The 15,000-nt window shown below is 51.0% G+C and overlaps 2 protein-coding genes across 2 annotated transcripts in view; one reads left to right on the top strand and one right to left on the bottom strand.

Annotated features, from left to right (window-relative positions):
• Positions 1-12,015, top strand: part of LOC130384207 (collagen alpha-6(VI) chain-like) — a 31,255-nt gene extending 19,240 nt beyond the window's left edge. Inside the window, exons 27-36 of the mRNA XM_056592311.1 lie at positions 1,324-1,360; positions 1,690-1,701; positions 2,024-2,514; positions 5,491-5,587; positions 6,294-6,977; positions 8,346-8,412; positions 9,364-9,503; positions 9,950-10,120; positions 10,695-10,742; positions 11,407-12,015. Of these exons, the coding sequence (XP_056448286.1) occupies positions 1,324-1,360; positions 1,690-1,701; positions 2,024-2,514; positions 5,491-5,587; positions 6,294-6,977; positions 8,346-8,412; positions 9,364-9,503; positions 9,950-10,120; positions 10,695-10,742; positions 11,407-11,582 (1,923 nt within the window). The 3' untranslated portion in view covers positions 11,583-12,015. The remainder of the gene's footprint in view (positions 1-1,323; positions 1,361-1,689; positions 1,702-2,023; positions 2,515-5,490; positions 5,588-6,293; positions 6,978-8,345; positions 8,413-9,363; positions 9,504-9,949; positions 10,121-10,694; positions 10,743-11,406) is intronic.
• Positions 12,016-12,227: 212 nt separating this feature from the next.
• pik3r4 (phosphoinositide-3-kinase, regulatory subunit 4) overlaps positions 12,228-15,000 on the bottom strand; it is a 17,539-nt gene continuing 14,766 nt past the window's right edge. Inside the window, exons 19-21 of the mRNA XM_056592650.1 lie at positions 14,570-14,658; positions 13,925-14,045; positions 12,228-13,845 (exon numbers count right to left, since the gene is read on the bottom strand). Of these exons, the coding sequence (XP_056448625.1) occupies positions 13,675-13,845; positions 13,925-14,045; positions 14,570-14,658 (381 nt within the window). The 3' untranslated portion in view covers positions 12,228-13,674. The remainder of the gene's footprint in view (positions 13,846-13,924; positions 14,046-14,569; positions 14,659-15,000) is intronic.

Below are 15,000 nucleotides of genomic sequence, written 5' to 3'. Positions count from 1 at the left end.
CTCTCCTCCATCACCTCCTCTCTCTCCTCCATCACCTCCTCTCTGTTCTCCATCACCTCCTCTCTGTTCTCCATCACCTCCTCTCTCTCCTCCATCACCTCCTCTCTCTCCTCCATCACCTCCTCTCTCTCCTCCATCACCTCCTCTCTGTTCTCCATCACCTCCTCTCTCTCCTCCATCACCTCCTCTCTCTCCTCCATCACCTCCTCTCTGTTCTCCATCACCTCCTCTCTCTCCTCCATCACCTCCTCTCTCTCCTCCATCACCTCCTCTCTCTCCTCCATCACCTCCTCTCTCTCCTCCATCACCTCCTCTCTCTCCTCCATCACCTCCTCTCTCTCCTCCATCACCTCCTCTCTCTCCTCCATCACCTCCTCTCTCTCCTCCATCACCTCTCTCTCTCTCCTCCATCACCTCCTCTCTCTCCCTCCATCACCTCCTCTCTCTCCTCATCACCTCCTCTCTCTCCTCCATCACCTCCTCTCTCTCCTCCATCACCTCCTCTCTCACCCTCCATCACCTCCTCTCTCTCCTCCATCACCTCCTCTCTCTCCTCCATCACCTCCTCTCTCTCCTCCATCACCTCCTCTCTCTCCTCCATCACCTCCCTCTCTGTTCTCCATCACCTCCTCTCTCTCCTCCATCACCTCCTCTCTCTCCCTCCATCACCTCCTCTCTCTCCTCCATCACCTCCTCTCTGTTCTCCATCACCTCCTCTCTCTCCTCCATCACCTCCTCTCTCTCCTCCATCACCTCCTCTCTCTCCTCCATCACCTCCTCTCTGTTCTCCATCACCTCCTCTCTCTCCTCCATCACCTCCTCTCTCTCCTCCATCACCTCCTCTCTCTCCTCCATCACCTCCTCTCTTCTCCTCCATCACCTCCTCTCTCTCCTCCATCACCTCCTCTCTCTCCTCCATCACCTCCTCTCTCTCCTCCATCACCTCCTCTCTCTCCTCCATCACCTCCTCTCTGTTCTCCATCACCTCCTCTCTCTCCTCCCATCACCTCCTCTCTCTCCTCCATCACCTCCTCTCTCTCCTCCATCACCTCCTCTCTCTCCTCCATCACCTCCTCTCTGTTCTCCATCACCTCCTCTCTCTCCTCCATCACCTCCTCTCTCTCCTCCATCACCTCCTCTCTCTCCTCCATCACCTCCTCTCTGTTCTCCATCACCTCCTCTCTGTTCTCCATCACCTCCTCTCTCTCCTCCATCACCTCCTCTCTCTCCTCCATCACCTCCTCTCTGTTCTCCATCACCTCCTCTCTCTCCTCCATCACCTCCTCTCTCCTCCATCACCTCCTCTCTCTCCTCCATCACCAGGAGTGTGAGCTGATCAACTACATCCGATCCAACTGTGGTGAGCATCACAAGCAGCACGCGTTCATATGTGTACATATTGTCTACTTTGTGTGTAGTGATAGCATGACCTCAATATACACATGGCCATCCTCATCAGACGTGTGGTAATATAAAATTAATATGCTATAAAAATGCAACGCCAATAAGTCCATAGCCTGGAGGTGATCCTAGTAGCATGCTCCTCAGAAGTTATGGGAGCTGTCGGAGGTATCCAAAATAATGTGCTTCACACTGTTTCTTCAGTGTTACTCAAAAGCAACACCCAGCTCAAGTTAGGGTTTTTGTGACCATGCATAATTCTTATCTGAACTCTCTTTTTCCCTACAGTCTGCTGCCAAGGTAAGAGACACACTCACGCACAGACACACACACAGACACACAGACAGACACACACACACACACACACACAGACAAACAGACACACAGACAGACAGACACACAGACACACGCACAGGCACACACACGGACAAACAGACAGACAGACAGACAGAAACACAGACAGACAGACAGACAGACAGACAGACAGACAGACAGACAGACACACAGACACACACACACACACTCACACAGACACACACACAGACACACCCACACACACACACACAGACACACACACAGACACACCCACACACACACACAGTTCTTGGCTCTGCCCCCCTAGGCTCCCCCTGCCCGGCCTACCCCACTGAGCTGGTGTTCGGTCTGGACATGTCGCAGGGCGTCACGCCGGCCGCCTTCGAGCGGACGCGCGGCGCCCTGCTGGCGCTGCTGGAGGGCGTCGACGTCGCCGAGAGCAACTGCCCCAAGGGGGCGCGCGTGGCCGTGGTGGGCTACAGCGCCCACACCAAGCACCTGGTCCGTTTCCACGACTACCGCTCTAAGAAGCAGCTGCTGGAGCTGGTGCGGAACATCGCCCTGGAGCGCACGAGCAACCGCCGCCGCCTGGGGGGCGCCATGCGCTTCGTGGGCGCCCACGTGTTCAAGCGTGTGCGCCGGGGCCTGAGGATGAGGAAGGTGGCCGTGTTCTTCAGCCACGGCCCGTCGCAGGACGGCGACGACATCGTCACCGCGGTGATGGAGTACCGCGCCCTCGACATCGTCCCGGCCGTCCTGGCGCTCGATCGGTACGAGGAAACCCGGAAGGCGTTCGAGGTAAACCCCCCCCCTCCCCCTCCTAGCCTCCTACCCTAACCCCCTCCTAGCCTCCTAGCCTAACCCCCTCCTAGCCTCCTACCCTAACCCCCTCCTAGCCTCCTAGCCTAACCCCCTCCTAGCCTCCTACCCTAACCCCCTCCTAGCCTAACCCCCTCTTAGCCTCCTACCCTAACCCCCTCCTAGCCTCCTACCCTAACCCCCTCCTAGCCTCCTACCCTAACCCCCCTCCTAGCCTCCTACCCTAACCACCTCCTAGCCTTCTAGCCTCCTAGCCTAACCCCCTCCTAGCCTAACCCCCTCCTAGCCTCCTACCCTAACCCTCTCCTAGCCTCCTACCCTAACCCTCTCCTAGCCTCCTACCCTAACCCCCTCCTACCCTAACCCCCTCCTAGCCTCCTACCCTAACCCTCCTACCCTAACCCTCCTAGCCTCCTACCCTTACCCTCCTATCCTCCTACCCTTACCCTCCTAGCCTCCTACCCTTACCCTCCTAGCCTCCTACCCTTACCCTCTCCTAGGACAGGCAGCATAGGGTCAGTGGGGTGGGGGGGGGTGGGGAGGACAGACATTAAGGTGAGGGCATCTCACTCCAACCCTTAAACATCCTGCTCAGTGCAAACACCTGCTCCTTAATGTCCAAGCGTCTGCTGAATGATGACTGCTCTTGATTAGTGGTGTCTCATCAGCCTACATTGATCAGGACTCCAGCCTTTGTCTTTGTACTGTTTAACAATCAGAATCAAATAAGAAGTCAAATCTATAGAACTAACGACAACTATAGAACAACTAACAGAACAATCTGTCCTAATTTAGTCTGTTGGCCTCCCAGTAACCTACCAGTGACCTCCCAGAGACCTCCCAGTAACCTACCAGTGACCCTCCCAATGACCTCCCAGTAACCTACCAGTGACCTCCCGGTGACCTCCCAGTGACTTCTTGGTTCTTGAACCAAACCCGTTCCTCGGCACCTGGGGTCTGAGAGCACAGGACGTTGACTCATGCCTCATTTCATGTGCGATACACATTGAGACGAAGGACCACTGAAAGGATAATCGGTCAGTAGCAATCTTTTGAATTCCGTTCCATGTCATTAAGGACCAGGTGTGGGCTCTTAATGGTACGCGTCCTTAGGCGGCTTGATCTGGCTTATACAGTCGCCCCAGACTGTGGAACGAAGTCCATCTTCATGTTATGCTAGCCCCTTCAGTACCCGTTTTTTTTCCTAAAAACTAATTAATTTTCTCTTGCATTTAACACTAACTTAATTATTTGGAGACAACTTCCTGTGAATTCACCTCAAATACTGCCTCACTCCACTGAGGAGGCTGCCTCACTCCACTGAGGAGGCTGCCTCACTCCACTGAGGAGGCTACCTCACTCCACTGAGGAGGCTACCTCACTCCACTGAGGAGGCTGCCTCACTCCACTGAGGAGGCTGCCTCACTCCACTTAGGAGGCTGCCTCACTCCACTTAGGAGGCCGCCTCACTCCACTTAGGAGGCTGCCTCACTCCACTTAGGAGGCTGCCTCACTCCTCTTTAGAGGCTGCCTCACTCCACTTAGGAGGCTGCCTCATTCCACTTTGGAGGCTGCCTCACTCCACTTAGGAGGCTGCCTCACTCCTCTTAGGAGGCTGCCTCACTCCACTTAGGAGGCTGCCTCACTCCACAAAGTGCCTCACTCCACTAAGTACATGGTACAGGTACCATGTAACTGTACCATGTAGGTGTACCATGTAGGTGTACCATGTAGCTGTACCATTTAGGTGTACCATGTAGTAGGGCTGGGATAAACGATTATTTTTTAAACGATTAATCTAGCGATTATTTTTTCGATGCATCGATTCATCTAACGATTCATTTTTTCAGTCCGATTCGATTTCGATTCGATTCGATTCTCGATTATCTCCCCATTAATTGACTAATAGCAATTTATACATGTTGATTTACATATCTGAATGATAAAATATGAATTCCTTAACATTTCAATACATGTTTATTGCCTTTAAATTCCAATATAAAAGTGCAAAGTAATGCATTCTTAGAATTCTACGGTGCTCGGTCATCTGCAGCTGCTACCGGGTGGCGCCTCTTCAGGTGCTGGTGAATTGCCGTGTTGCTAGAATGGAAAGGCATCTCCTTTTTTGGCGCCTTGCACTTATGAAAGTCTGAGGAGCCACTCGCGTTGCAACTACGCCCCGGCGCCGCCCATCTTTTTTTTTTTTTTTTTTTTTTTTTTTTTTTTAAATCGACGCGCATTTTTCGCGTCGACGTAATTTATGCGTCGACGTCGTCGATTACGTCGACGCGTCGTCCCAGCCCTACCATGTAGGTGTACCATGTAGCTGTACCATGTAGGTGCATGTAGCTGTACCATGTAGGTGTACCATGTAGGTGTACCAAGTAGCTGTACCATGTAGGTGCATGTAGCTGTACCATGTAGGTGTACCATGTAGGTGTACCATGTAGGCGTACCATGTAGGTGTACCATGTAGCTGTACCATGTAGGTGTACCATGTAGCTGTACCATGTAGCTGTACCATGTAGGTGTACCATGTAGCTGTACCATGTAGGTGTACCATGTAGGTGTACCATGTAGCTGTACCATGTAGGTGTACCATGTAGGTGTACCATGTAGATATACCATGTAGGTGTACCATTTAGCTGTACCATGTAGTTGTACCATGTAGCTGTACCATTTAGGTGTACCATGTAGCTCTACCATGTAGGTGTACCATGTAGCTGTACCATGTAGGTGTACCATGTAGCTGTACCATGTAGGTGTACCATGTAGCTGTACCATGTAGAGGTCATGAGCCGCAGTCCCCCATGACCCCATATCCGTGTCAGACCCCGAGTGGGCTCCCGACCCAGAGACTAGACCATCCTGCTCCCGTCATGTGAACCATTAGATATGTCTAGAAATTGAAATTAAAATCTAATAAATTAAAATGGGAGTCTTGTTTCGCTGCAGGCCGACCACACGGGCAGCTCTGTGTTCCTGACGCTCGGCCACTCCCAGAACCTCACCAGCGACCTGGAACCGATCAAGAGATGCGTCATCTGCCACGGTGAGCAGAGGGGCTGTGATCCCCGAGGTTAATAGGCCAGTATGGTACGGACCGCCAGGCCGGTTAGGTTAGGACACTTGCGCCATATCCCGCTTAAGGCCGTGTTCACATCATGTTTTTTGTAATGGGTAAAAGTTGAGCCGACCGTTTTTTCAACAACAAAAAAAAGCTGGCCGCGATTTATTTCCTAAAAGCGCCGAGAGCATTTTTTCTATCGCCTAGCAACGAACCCATTATAGACCCGACGTTACTCGCCTACTACGTATCCAGGCTAGAGCCCATTAGACATGTCATTGATCTCGACATGTTCTGTAATTAGAACTATTAATCGCTCCACCAGCGCTTTCCCAAGTGATTTGTCCGCCATCGTTTCTTGGTTTGACAGTTGAGTTTCCTTCGTGACGAAGTGTCAATGTTCCGCTTGTGATTGGTCTGTTGCCAAAAAGACGCCTGACGTCGGCCGCTTTCTTCCTGAAAGTTGACGCTGGGAGAGGCGTTTAAAGAAACGGCCGTGACTTTTTCCAGAAACGCTCAGCTCCATAGGAATATAATGTAAAACAAGCGCTGGCACCTTTAAAAAAAACGCTAGATGTGAACACAGTCTAAGTTGACACATCATGAGTGAGTCCGATCACGAATCCAGATAGAAGAGAATATGACTCAAAATCATTATCAACTAAAATCACAAAGCCCGTCCCCTCCTCAGACCCCTGCCGCCCTCAGGCGGGCTGCGTCAGTGGCCCCGGGGCCCCGGGCCCCCAGGTCCTGGACGTGGACCTGGCCCTGGTGGTGGACGGCTCCAGGGAGGTCCCGGCCCACCTCTACTCGGGTCTCCGGGAGCTGCTGGGTTCGGTGGTGGAGCAGGTGGCCGTCAGCGCCCAGCCCCGCCAGGCCGACGGCCGGGCCCGCGTGGCCCTGGTCCAGCAGAGCGGCCGGCTCCACTCCCAGGCCCCGGCGGCGGGCCCGCAGGCCGCCACGGTAGAGTTCGGTCTGCTGAGCGCCCTGGGGAACAGCCAGATGAAGAGCCACCTGCTGGAGAGGATGACCCAGAAGGGGGGCCCCTCGGCCCTGGGCCACACCCTGGAGTACGCCCTGAGGGAGGTGCTGCTGAGGGCCCCCAACCCCAGGAAGCACCGCGTGCTGCTGGTGGGGGTGGGGGCACAGACCTCCAGCTGGGACCAGGACAAGCTCAGCCGGGTGGCGCTGGAGGCCAAGTGCCGGGGGGTGGCGGTGCTGGTGGTGGCCCTGGGGGACAGCTACAGCCAGGAGCAGGTGGTCGAGCTGGCCAGCGGCCCCCTGAAGCAGCACCTCCTCTGCCTGGGCGGCCTGGGCCCCGAGGAGCAGGGCTACGCCCGGCACTTCATCGCCACCTGGCTCTCCGTGCTCAGGGGTGAGTCACCTAGAAGACGTAACATTACACTAAAGTGCATCAACCAGTGGTAGAGCTTAGACCGGACCGAGGAAATCAAGCCCGACCCGGCCCGAGCCCGTTCACGTTCTGTCCGAGCCCGGCCCGACCCGACACATTAAATGTAAATATGAGCCCGAGCCCGATTTCAACATTTTTTTTTAAATATGTAACTTTGTACACATTTGTTACTAGTCCTACTCTGCTAAATATAAGGGATAATGTAGCCTATAGAACGCCGGTCATTATCGGGAAAATAAGCCCCGACAGGGCGAACAGGACACCAACGCGCAGCGAAGGTGTCTTGCTTCGCCCTGAAGGGGCTTATTTTTGATAATGACCGGCGACGTTCTATACATTATCCCGCTTATTACACGGCTACTTGCCAAAACGAAAAACTAACTTCAAATGGTGTGTCTTTTTACAATTTATTTGTTACCAGCATTCGTAGTGTTGATCAGCAGAGAAATAATTTGTCCGCAAAGACGGTGACGTTGCTTAGCAACGGAAGACGCTGGGCTCACCGGACTACTACCCATGCAAGTGAACGGAGCGTTCCACGGCATTGAGAAGACCCGTGTAATAAAGGCCTATAATATATCTGTTTATGGCATCGATTTCCCCTCAGATTAGGCCAATAAACAAATGATAAAAATAAAAATAGAAACGCTCGATCAAAGGCCCGGCCCGAGGATAGTGGTGGGAAATATCGGCCCGACCCGACCCACGGGTCGGGTCGGGCCGAGAATCTAAACTCTACCCAGTGGGTGGTGGTGAGGGAGGTCCCCACCGTCCATGTAAAGCATCTTTGAGTGTCTAGAAAAGCGCTGTATAAATTGATGAATTATTATTATTTTATTATTAAAGGTCCCATGTTATACCCCCAGGTGTGAGTGGGATTAGCCGTTACAAGCCGTTTTGAAAATCGGCCTCTTCTGACATCACTAGTGGGCGTGTCCACCTAGATGTGTTCTGGATAGATCGGTCCACCAGCCTACCCAGCGGACTGTAGCAAACGTTGCTCATCTATCTGTCATACATCTAGGTGGACACGCCAAACTTGTGATGTCGGAAGAGGCAGATTTTCAAAGCGGCTTGTAGCGGCTAATCCGTTACAAGCTGGGGGTATAATACGTCCCCTTTAAGTGATATGTGGAGGAAGCACCTCTCAACGCTGGTCAAACTGTGAATGGTAAATAATGTGTTATATGATATTGTTGTGGTTTTGTTTTCATTGCGTAATAATTTATTGGGCTGAACGATTGAAGCGCATTGGGACGAAGAAAGAGTGCAGCCTAAAGGGACCCGGAGGTCAAAAGGTCACGGCTGTGTATGTGTGTTTTTATGCAGATGGGCTGAACACGTACCCCCCGGTCTCTCTGAAGAAGTCTTGTGAACTGCTCCACGACATAGAAAGGTACACAAGCCATCTGCAGCTCGCAATGAAACGACAAACCCGTAGCTGTTAGACCACAGCTGAACTAGCAAATGTTATTCATGTTATAAATCAGGGCCAACATTGACTTGGTCCGCGGTGGCTCATCTCCCTAAAACACAACATGCTGGCAGCTTTTACTCTACCAAAATAAACAACAACAAAATAAAGCTTTATTTTAGGGCAGGATAATGCTATAAAGGTCGACCTCAGATATAAAGGGTTAGAGGAGCAACCTGCTCTCCCAGCGCAGAGGGAGGTCAGTGTAGGTGGGTACGGGGAAGGGTGGGAATGACCTCCTGGAAGGACCCTTACCGGGGTGGAGCTGAAGAAGGCTCTGGCTGCAGACAGCCCGGGGTTTGACCAGCAGAGAGTGTAGGGCTGTGTGGTGATGTCCATTACGGGGAGCAGCGTGGGTAACATCCTTCTCTCCACAACCTGCCTCAAGGGCTCCAGGGCCATCCTCAGCACAGAGACGTCTTTGTCAGGGTTACATCTAGAATTTATTGTTTAGGGCGCTTATCCAAAGCGACTTACAATAAATCCATTTGTCAGAAGAAAGAGAAACAACAATATATCTCTGTCTGTGCAGTAAGGATGTTCATAGAACCAAGTAACAAGCACTGACAATCACTAGGTTAACCCATTCCACGAACACAACAAAGATAGCTTGGACTTTCTTTTGGTACCAAAGGTTAATTGGGTTTCAGGTTGAATGGAGACGTTTATCCCAGCTGGAGTCCAGCAGTCAGGACGCTGTCCGGGTTTCATCTCACTCACAACACTCTAATCCAATCAGGATGGATTATGCTTTATCAAAAAAATGAAAAAAATAAAAATCATAAAACAATGTATTCAGTTGTAGTTAAAATAATCCTTGAACAGGATTTAATTTAACTTCTAACCATAGTATCCTGATTTAAACATCGACAGACGGGTTGAGCAGGTGTCTGTGGACCCGTGGGAGGAGCAGAGCGGGAGCAGCCCTGACACAACTCTGCAGGACCAGGCCGACCCCGGCTGGTCCGTGCTCAGCGCAGACGCAGGGCTCTTCCTGAGAGCCACGCCCAATGGTACGCTAGCCAGCTAGCTCCTTGCTAGCGTCACCCTAACATCGTATCACTCTATCACCCTAACACCTAACATCAGCCAAAACTTTATTGAACAATTAACAGAAGTCTTTAAAAGGATTTAAAAACACAATGAAGCCCAAAGGCTTGTTTCCATTGTGGTCCTTTAGATGGAAAGGGTGAAACAACACATGGACTAAAAAATGGAGGACAAACACTAAAACAAGGGATAAGTTCCCAGACAGACAAGCAGACACACAGGCAGTACAATATTCTTAGTACTTCAGGGATCTTTAGATTTTTTCTACGAGTTAGATAACCATTTTATGATAACAGATTATCTTAACACCTATACAGGACAAAAACGCAGATTCTCTAAACATGTATATATCTTTGCATATATCACTGATCGCGGTCCTGGCGCCTTGTCTCTGGTGTTCTACTTTCAGCCCGGTGTCAGCTGGCTCAAGACTCTGGTTCCCACTGCTCTCACTATGTCCAGCGCTGGTTCTATGACCGCGTCCTGGGGGCCTGCGCACACTTCTGGTACGGCGGCTGCGGCGGCAACGATAACCGCTTTGACACGGAGCGCGAATGTCGCAAGACATGTATCACTAAGAGTAAGTCCCACCCCTGCATTGAATGAGTGATTGTTAAATGTGGACTCAGGGAGATGCTGACCCTGTTCCCAGTGTCAGACTGGGAGTAGACTGGTGTCCCTGCAGTGCTCTCCCCCTCCTGCATGCTTCCGTGGCGGTCACTTTGGGTTCAGGCGGATGTTGCTGCTGTAACTCACCCGTATCAGACATTGTTGACAGGTTCATGTTTTTTTTAAGCCAGCCAATCCAATCCGTTGAAACGTATGTTTGTTTAAGCTATCTGTGCTAATCTCAAACTCTATAATTATTACTATAATAATAATGAGCTGTCTGTTTTGCAGAGCATCCTAATCTTGATTCATATATATTTGGACTGATTTAACAATTGTGACTTCCTGTTGCTGACCTACAGGAACCCAGATCCGTAATCTTGTAGGAGTCGCCGTTTGCTTGACCGCTAGATGCTGTGAGACTCGGTTCATAAAAAACTGACTTTTATAACTTTTGGCTAATACATGTTGACCCCTGACTTGAAGCGATGAGGAGTAACTAATGATCTTTCGTCGTTTGTTTATCCGTTTTCTGTGTTTGACAGTTGATTCCTCTCTACTGGGACCGAGTCAAAGCAGGACTCACAGAAAGGGTAAGACTCTCGTTCATCAAACACAACGCATCCTCATCCAGAGATGGATGCTGTGTCCCATTCAAGACCTGAACACACTAAAGTGATGACTTAGTTCTTGGTGTGTTCCTGACTGATGCTCTGTGTTTTTACCTGTTCTCCCTCTCGGTGCCACCTGTGTATCAATAGAATAGAATAGAATAGAATAGAATAGAATAGAATAGAATGCCTTTATTGTCTTTGCCTCTTACAATACAACAGAATTTGAGAGCTACTCCAGTAAGGTGCTTGCCTGGCTCCAGCCACCTACGTGCTTCCGCTCAATATTAATTTCCATTCAGTACTACGTCTGGGTTTGTGGTATATTCGCGGGTTTTCTCCGGCCAATTTTTGCCAGCCCAATCAGCGAACAGAGGGAGTGGCTGAGAACAATGACGTTGAGGTCGTGCGCTAGTTTGAGTTGTAGTCAAACGTTAGTGATTGGTCGTGGCAGATCCAGAGTGGCACTGGGCAGATCCAATCGTTGTAAACTCCAACAGACACCGGCCTTCAGGTGAGTTAACGTTTGCCAATGGAGAGGGGCCAGAGTCTATGCAAATGAAATGAAGTACGAGTCTGGTTGGACCAGGCTAGTGAGGTGCCTCATTGATCATAAAAAACCCTCCTTCCATCCCGTGTGCTCCAGCCAGCTGCTCCCTGGGCCAGGACATGGGTCCGTGTCAGGACTACGCGATGTACTGGGCCTTCAACGCGCATCGGAGAGAGTGTATTCGCTTCTGGTATGGCGGCTGCGGGGGGAACAGCAACCGCTTCGCGACGCGAGAGGACTGTGAGGGACTCTGTCTGAACCGGCGGGGGTAGAACCGCCAGACCGCCCGACCACGGCCCCCCCCCCCCCCCCCCTCCCTCAGCCAAAGATGACCTCCAATGGTCGTAGCTTCACATCGGCCCATGAAAAGATGTCTATGTCTAAATGTCTACATTTATCGTTTTGTATCTTGTTCTGAATCCATAATCTCACTCTCCCACCCAACATGAGTGCTTCCTACCGTCTACCATCCTGCCGTCTGAGCGTGTGCGGTCTCAGAAGTGTTCCTCCCTGGGTCTAGACGGGTCTCGTGACCGGCCGGACAGACCCAGAGCCTCTATTCCTATTCCAGAGGACCCAGCGAGGCCCCGGTCTGGGGGTCCCCTTCAGGCTCTGGCGGTGTGGACGACGGTGTGAGGATCACCCCCATCACATCGTTCATTCAACCATCCACTGGTGCTACGTGTTAATAAAAAAAGTATGGAATCCTGGTTTGTCTCGGTGTGTCTGTTTGCGTCGGCCCTGAGGAGAGGAGGGTCCCAGACGGTGGGGCGCATCAGTCAGACTGGGAGGTCTGGAGGATACCAGGAGGGGTGGGGTTCAGTTCAGGGTCAACCGCTGCGCCTGAAACCCCAGCAGCCAGACAGGCCTACGAGGTCGTCCGGATACAGCTTCATAATAACGTTCAGCCATACGTCAGTCAGAAGCCTTTAACTTATTAAATAAATATTGATATTGATTCTGTAGATGATTAATAACTGCTATGGATGAATCAGACTACCAGCCTATCCAGTGGACTGAATCTACTGGTAGGCTGGCTGGCCTACCCAGGATACACTCCCACTTGTGACGTCACAAGAGGGTCGATTTTGACATGGCTTTTAATAGATAATCTACATCATCACACCTGGTGGTCAAATAATTGAAAGGTTGTTCAACCTTGACTGCATTCGTTCTTGGCAGGAAACAGGCTTTCATATTTATCTGGTAGCCTCGTACTTAGCATCGTGTAGCACCTTATCCTAGTATATCTTTGTAGCTTATGGGGAATGGGTTAATCGAGTTGGTGCTTGGCACTTGGTTCTATGAACATCCTCACTGTACCGACAGCGATATATTGTTGTTTCTTCTTCTGACAGATGTACTTATTGTAAATTGTTTTCGATAAGTGTCTGCTAAACGCCCTGAATGTCAAGGTAATCTGGTGGAGATTTGGCTGAGGAATGGTGGGGTTTCTTTATCCAAAACCTTGATAACATAAAATGTCCAAACGTTCCACGTTTTAACTGTTAAGCTGGGACCAGGTGAGACGCTTTACAGCCAAACCTTAAGGCTGATTCTCAGCTGGTTCTGAAGATCTTTCCGTCTGATCTAGTCAGACAAAAGGCAGAGCTGATTCCATTCGGTTAGGATTATAAAGTATTCTATTGGAATGAAATCCTCAATGGTTTCATCATCAAAGCTCAAATGCAATGAAAATAATAAAAGAGACTAAATCTTTTTAATTGGCAAAATACTAATTGATTTATTATCGAGCAAAACGAATGGCAACAAGCCAAGCCACATAGTTGAGTCTATATCATAGTCGCAATAAATTGGATAAAAAAAACAAAACAATTGCAAACTTCACATCTCTTGTTTTATGCAAGATCCTGATCACAAATTAAATCATAATGATTTTGTTTATATTAAAAAGTAAACATATGTACAAAGAAAGGAGAGGCAAAAGGGAGGGGGTTATGGAAGGAGCTGGGGGAGTACGACACGGGCTGGAGGCAGACAGACAGGCAGTAGAGACAGACAGACAGACAGACAGGCAGTAGAGACAGACAGGTGCTCTACGGTAACAAAATGACACGGGCTGGAGGCAGACAGACAGGCAGACAGACAGACAGTAGAGACAGACAGACAGTAGAGACAGACAGGCAGACAGACAGGCAGTAGAGACAGACATGTGCCCTATGGTAACACTGCTCTCCAGACAGACAGCAGAGAGAGGCAGACAGACAGACAGACAGACAGACAGACAGAGAGGTGCTCTACGGTAACACTGCTCTCCAGACAGACAGCAGAGAGAGGCAGACAGACAGTAGGAGACAGACAGACAGACAGACAGGCGGTAGAGACAGACAGGTGCTCCCCGGTTCACTTCCACACTTTGACGATGCCGTCGCGGGAGGACGTGACGATGAAGCCCTGCGTGGTCTGGAAGGTGGCGATGTCCGTGATGATGTCATGGTGGCCCACAGGAAGTGACTCGGGGCCGCGGCGGGGCGTGTCCTCGGGGGCGCCGCTCTTCTGCTTGCTGTGGATCTCCTGTGGGAGGGGCATGCGGGTCACCCGGGGCTCTGATTGGCTGTGTGGAGGGCGTGTGGGCGTGTCCGGGGGGGCTCACCTGGACCACCTCGGTGCCCTCGATGATCTTGCGGCTGTAGAGCACGGAGGGGCAGTGCAGCGAGTCGTTGGCCCCGCCCGCCACGATGTACGACCTCTCGGGGTAGGCCAGGTCCCAGAACCTAGACACAGCCCGGGTCAGAGGTCAGAGGTCACAGCTCTGGACAGGACCGGAGGGGCTACAGAGCTATCGGCTCTGACAGGGTACATGTCTTGTGATTGGCTGTTAGGAGGGTACATGTCTTGTGATTGGCTGTTAGGAGGGTACTTGTCTTGTGATTGGCTGTAAGGTGGGCACATGTCTTGTGATTGGCTGTAAAGTGGGCACATGTCTTGTGATTGGCTGTTATGAGGGTACATGTCCTGTGATTGGCTGTTATGAGGGTACATGTCCTGTGATTGGCTGTTAGGAGGGTACATGTCCTGTGATTGGCTGTTAGGAGGGTACATGTCCTGTGATTGGCTGTTAGGAGGGTACATGTCCTGTGATTGGCTGTTAGGAGGGTACATGTCCTGTGATTGGATCCTAGCGATCTATCCGTGTTGTGATTGGGTGTTAGGACTGTATACATCGTGGGCTTGGATCTTAGGACTGTATCTGGCTTGTGATTGGCTGTTAGGTGTGCCTGGTGGTGCGATTGGCCACCTGATCCTCATGTCGGACCCGGCCGTCAGCAGCAAGGGGTTCCCGTCAGCAGGGCTGCAGTAGATCCCATGAACACTGTGAGGGGAGGGCTGCACACACACAGAGTTACAGTACACACACACACACACACACACACAAACGCAGTTACAGTTACAGCACACACACACAGAGTTACAGTACACACACACACACAATTACAGCACACACACACACACACACACACACACACACACACACACACACACACACACACACACACACACACACACACACACACACACACACACACACACACACACACACACACACACACACACACAGTTACAGCACACACACACACACACAGAATCTGAAGCAGTCTTTGATTTAGGGCCAGTCTTCTGGGGAGGGCAAATAAACAGCATCGCAGCCAAAACAACCCTTGTGTCTCC

The sequence above is a fragment of the Gadus chalcogrammus genome, chromosome 6 (assembly GCF_026213295.1).
Source record: "Gadus chalcogrammus isolate NIFS_2021 chromosome 6, NIFS_Gcha_1.0, whole genome shotgun sequence".
Lineage (NCBI taxonomy): Eukaryota > Metazoa > Chordata > Actinopteri > Gadiformes > Gadidae > Gadus > Gadus chalcogrammus.
The sequence above is the reverse complement of the archived record's forward strand: the minus strand, read 5'-3'. Positions and strand labels throughout refer to the sequence as shown.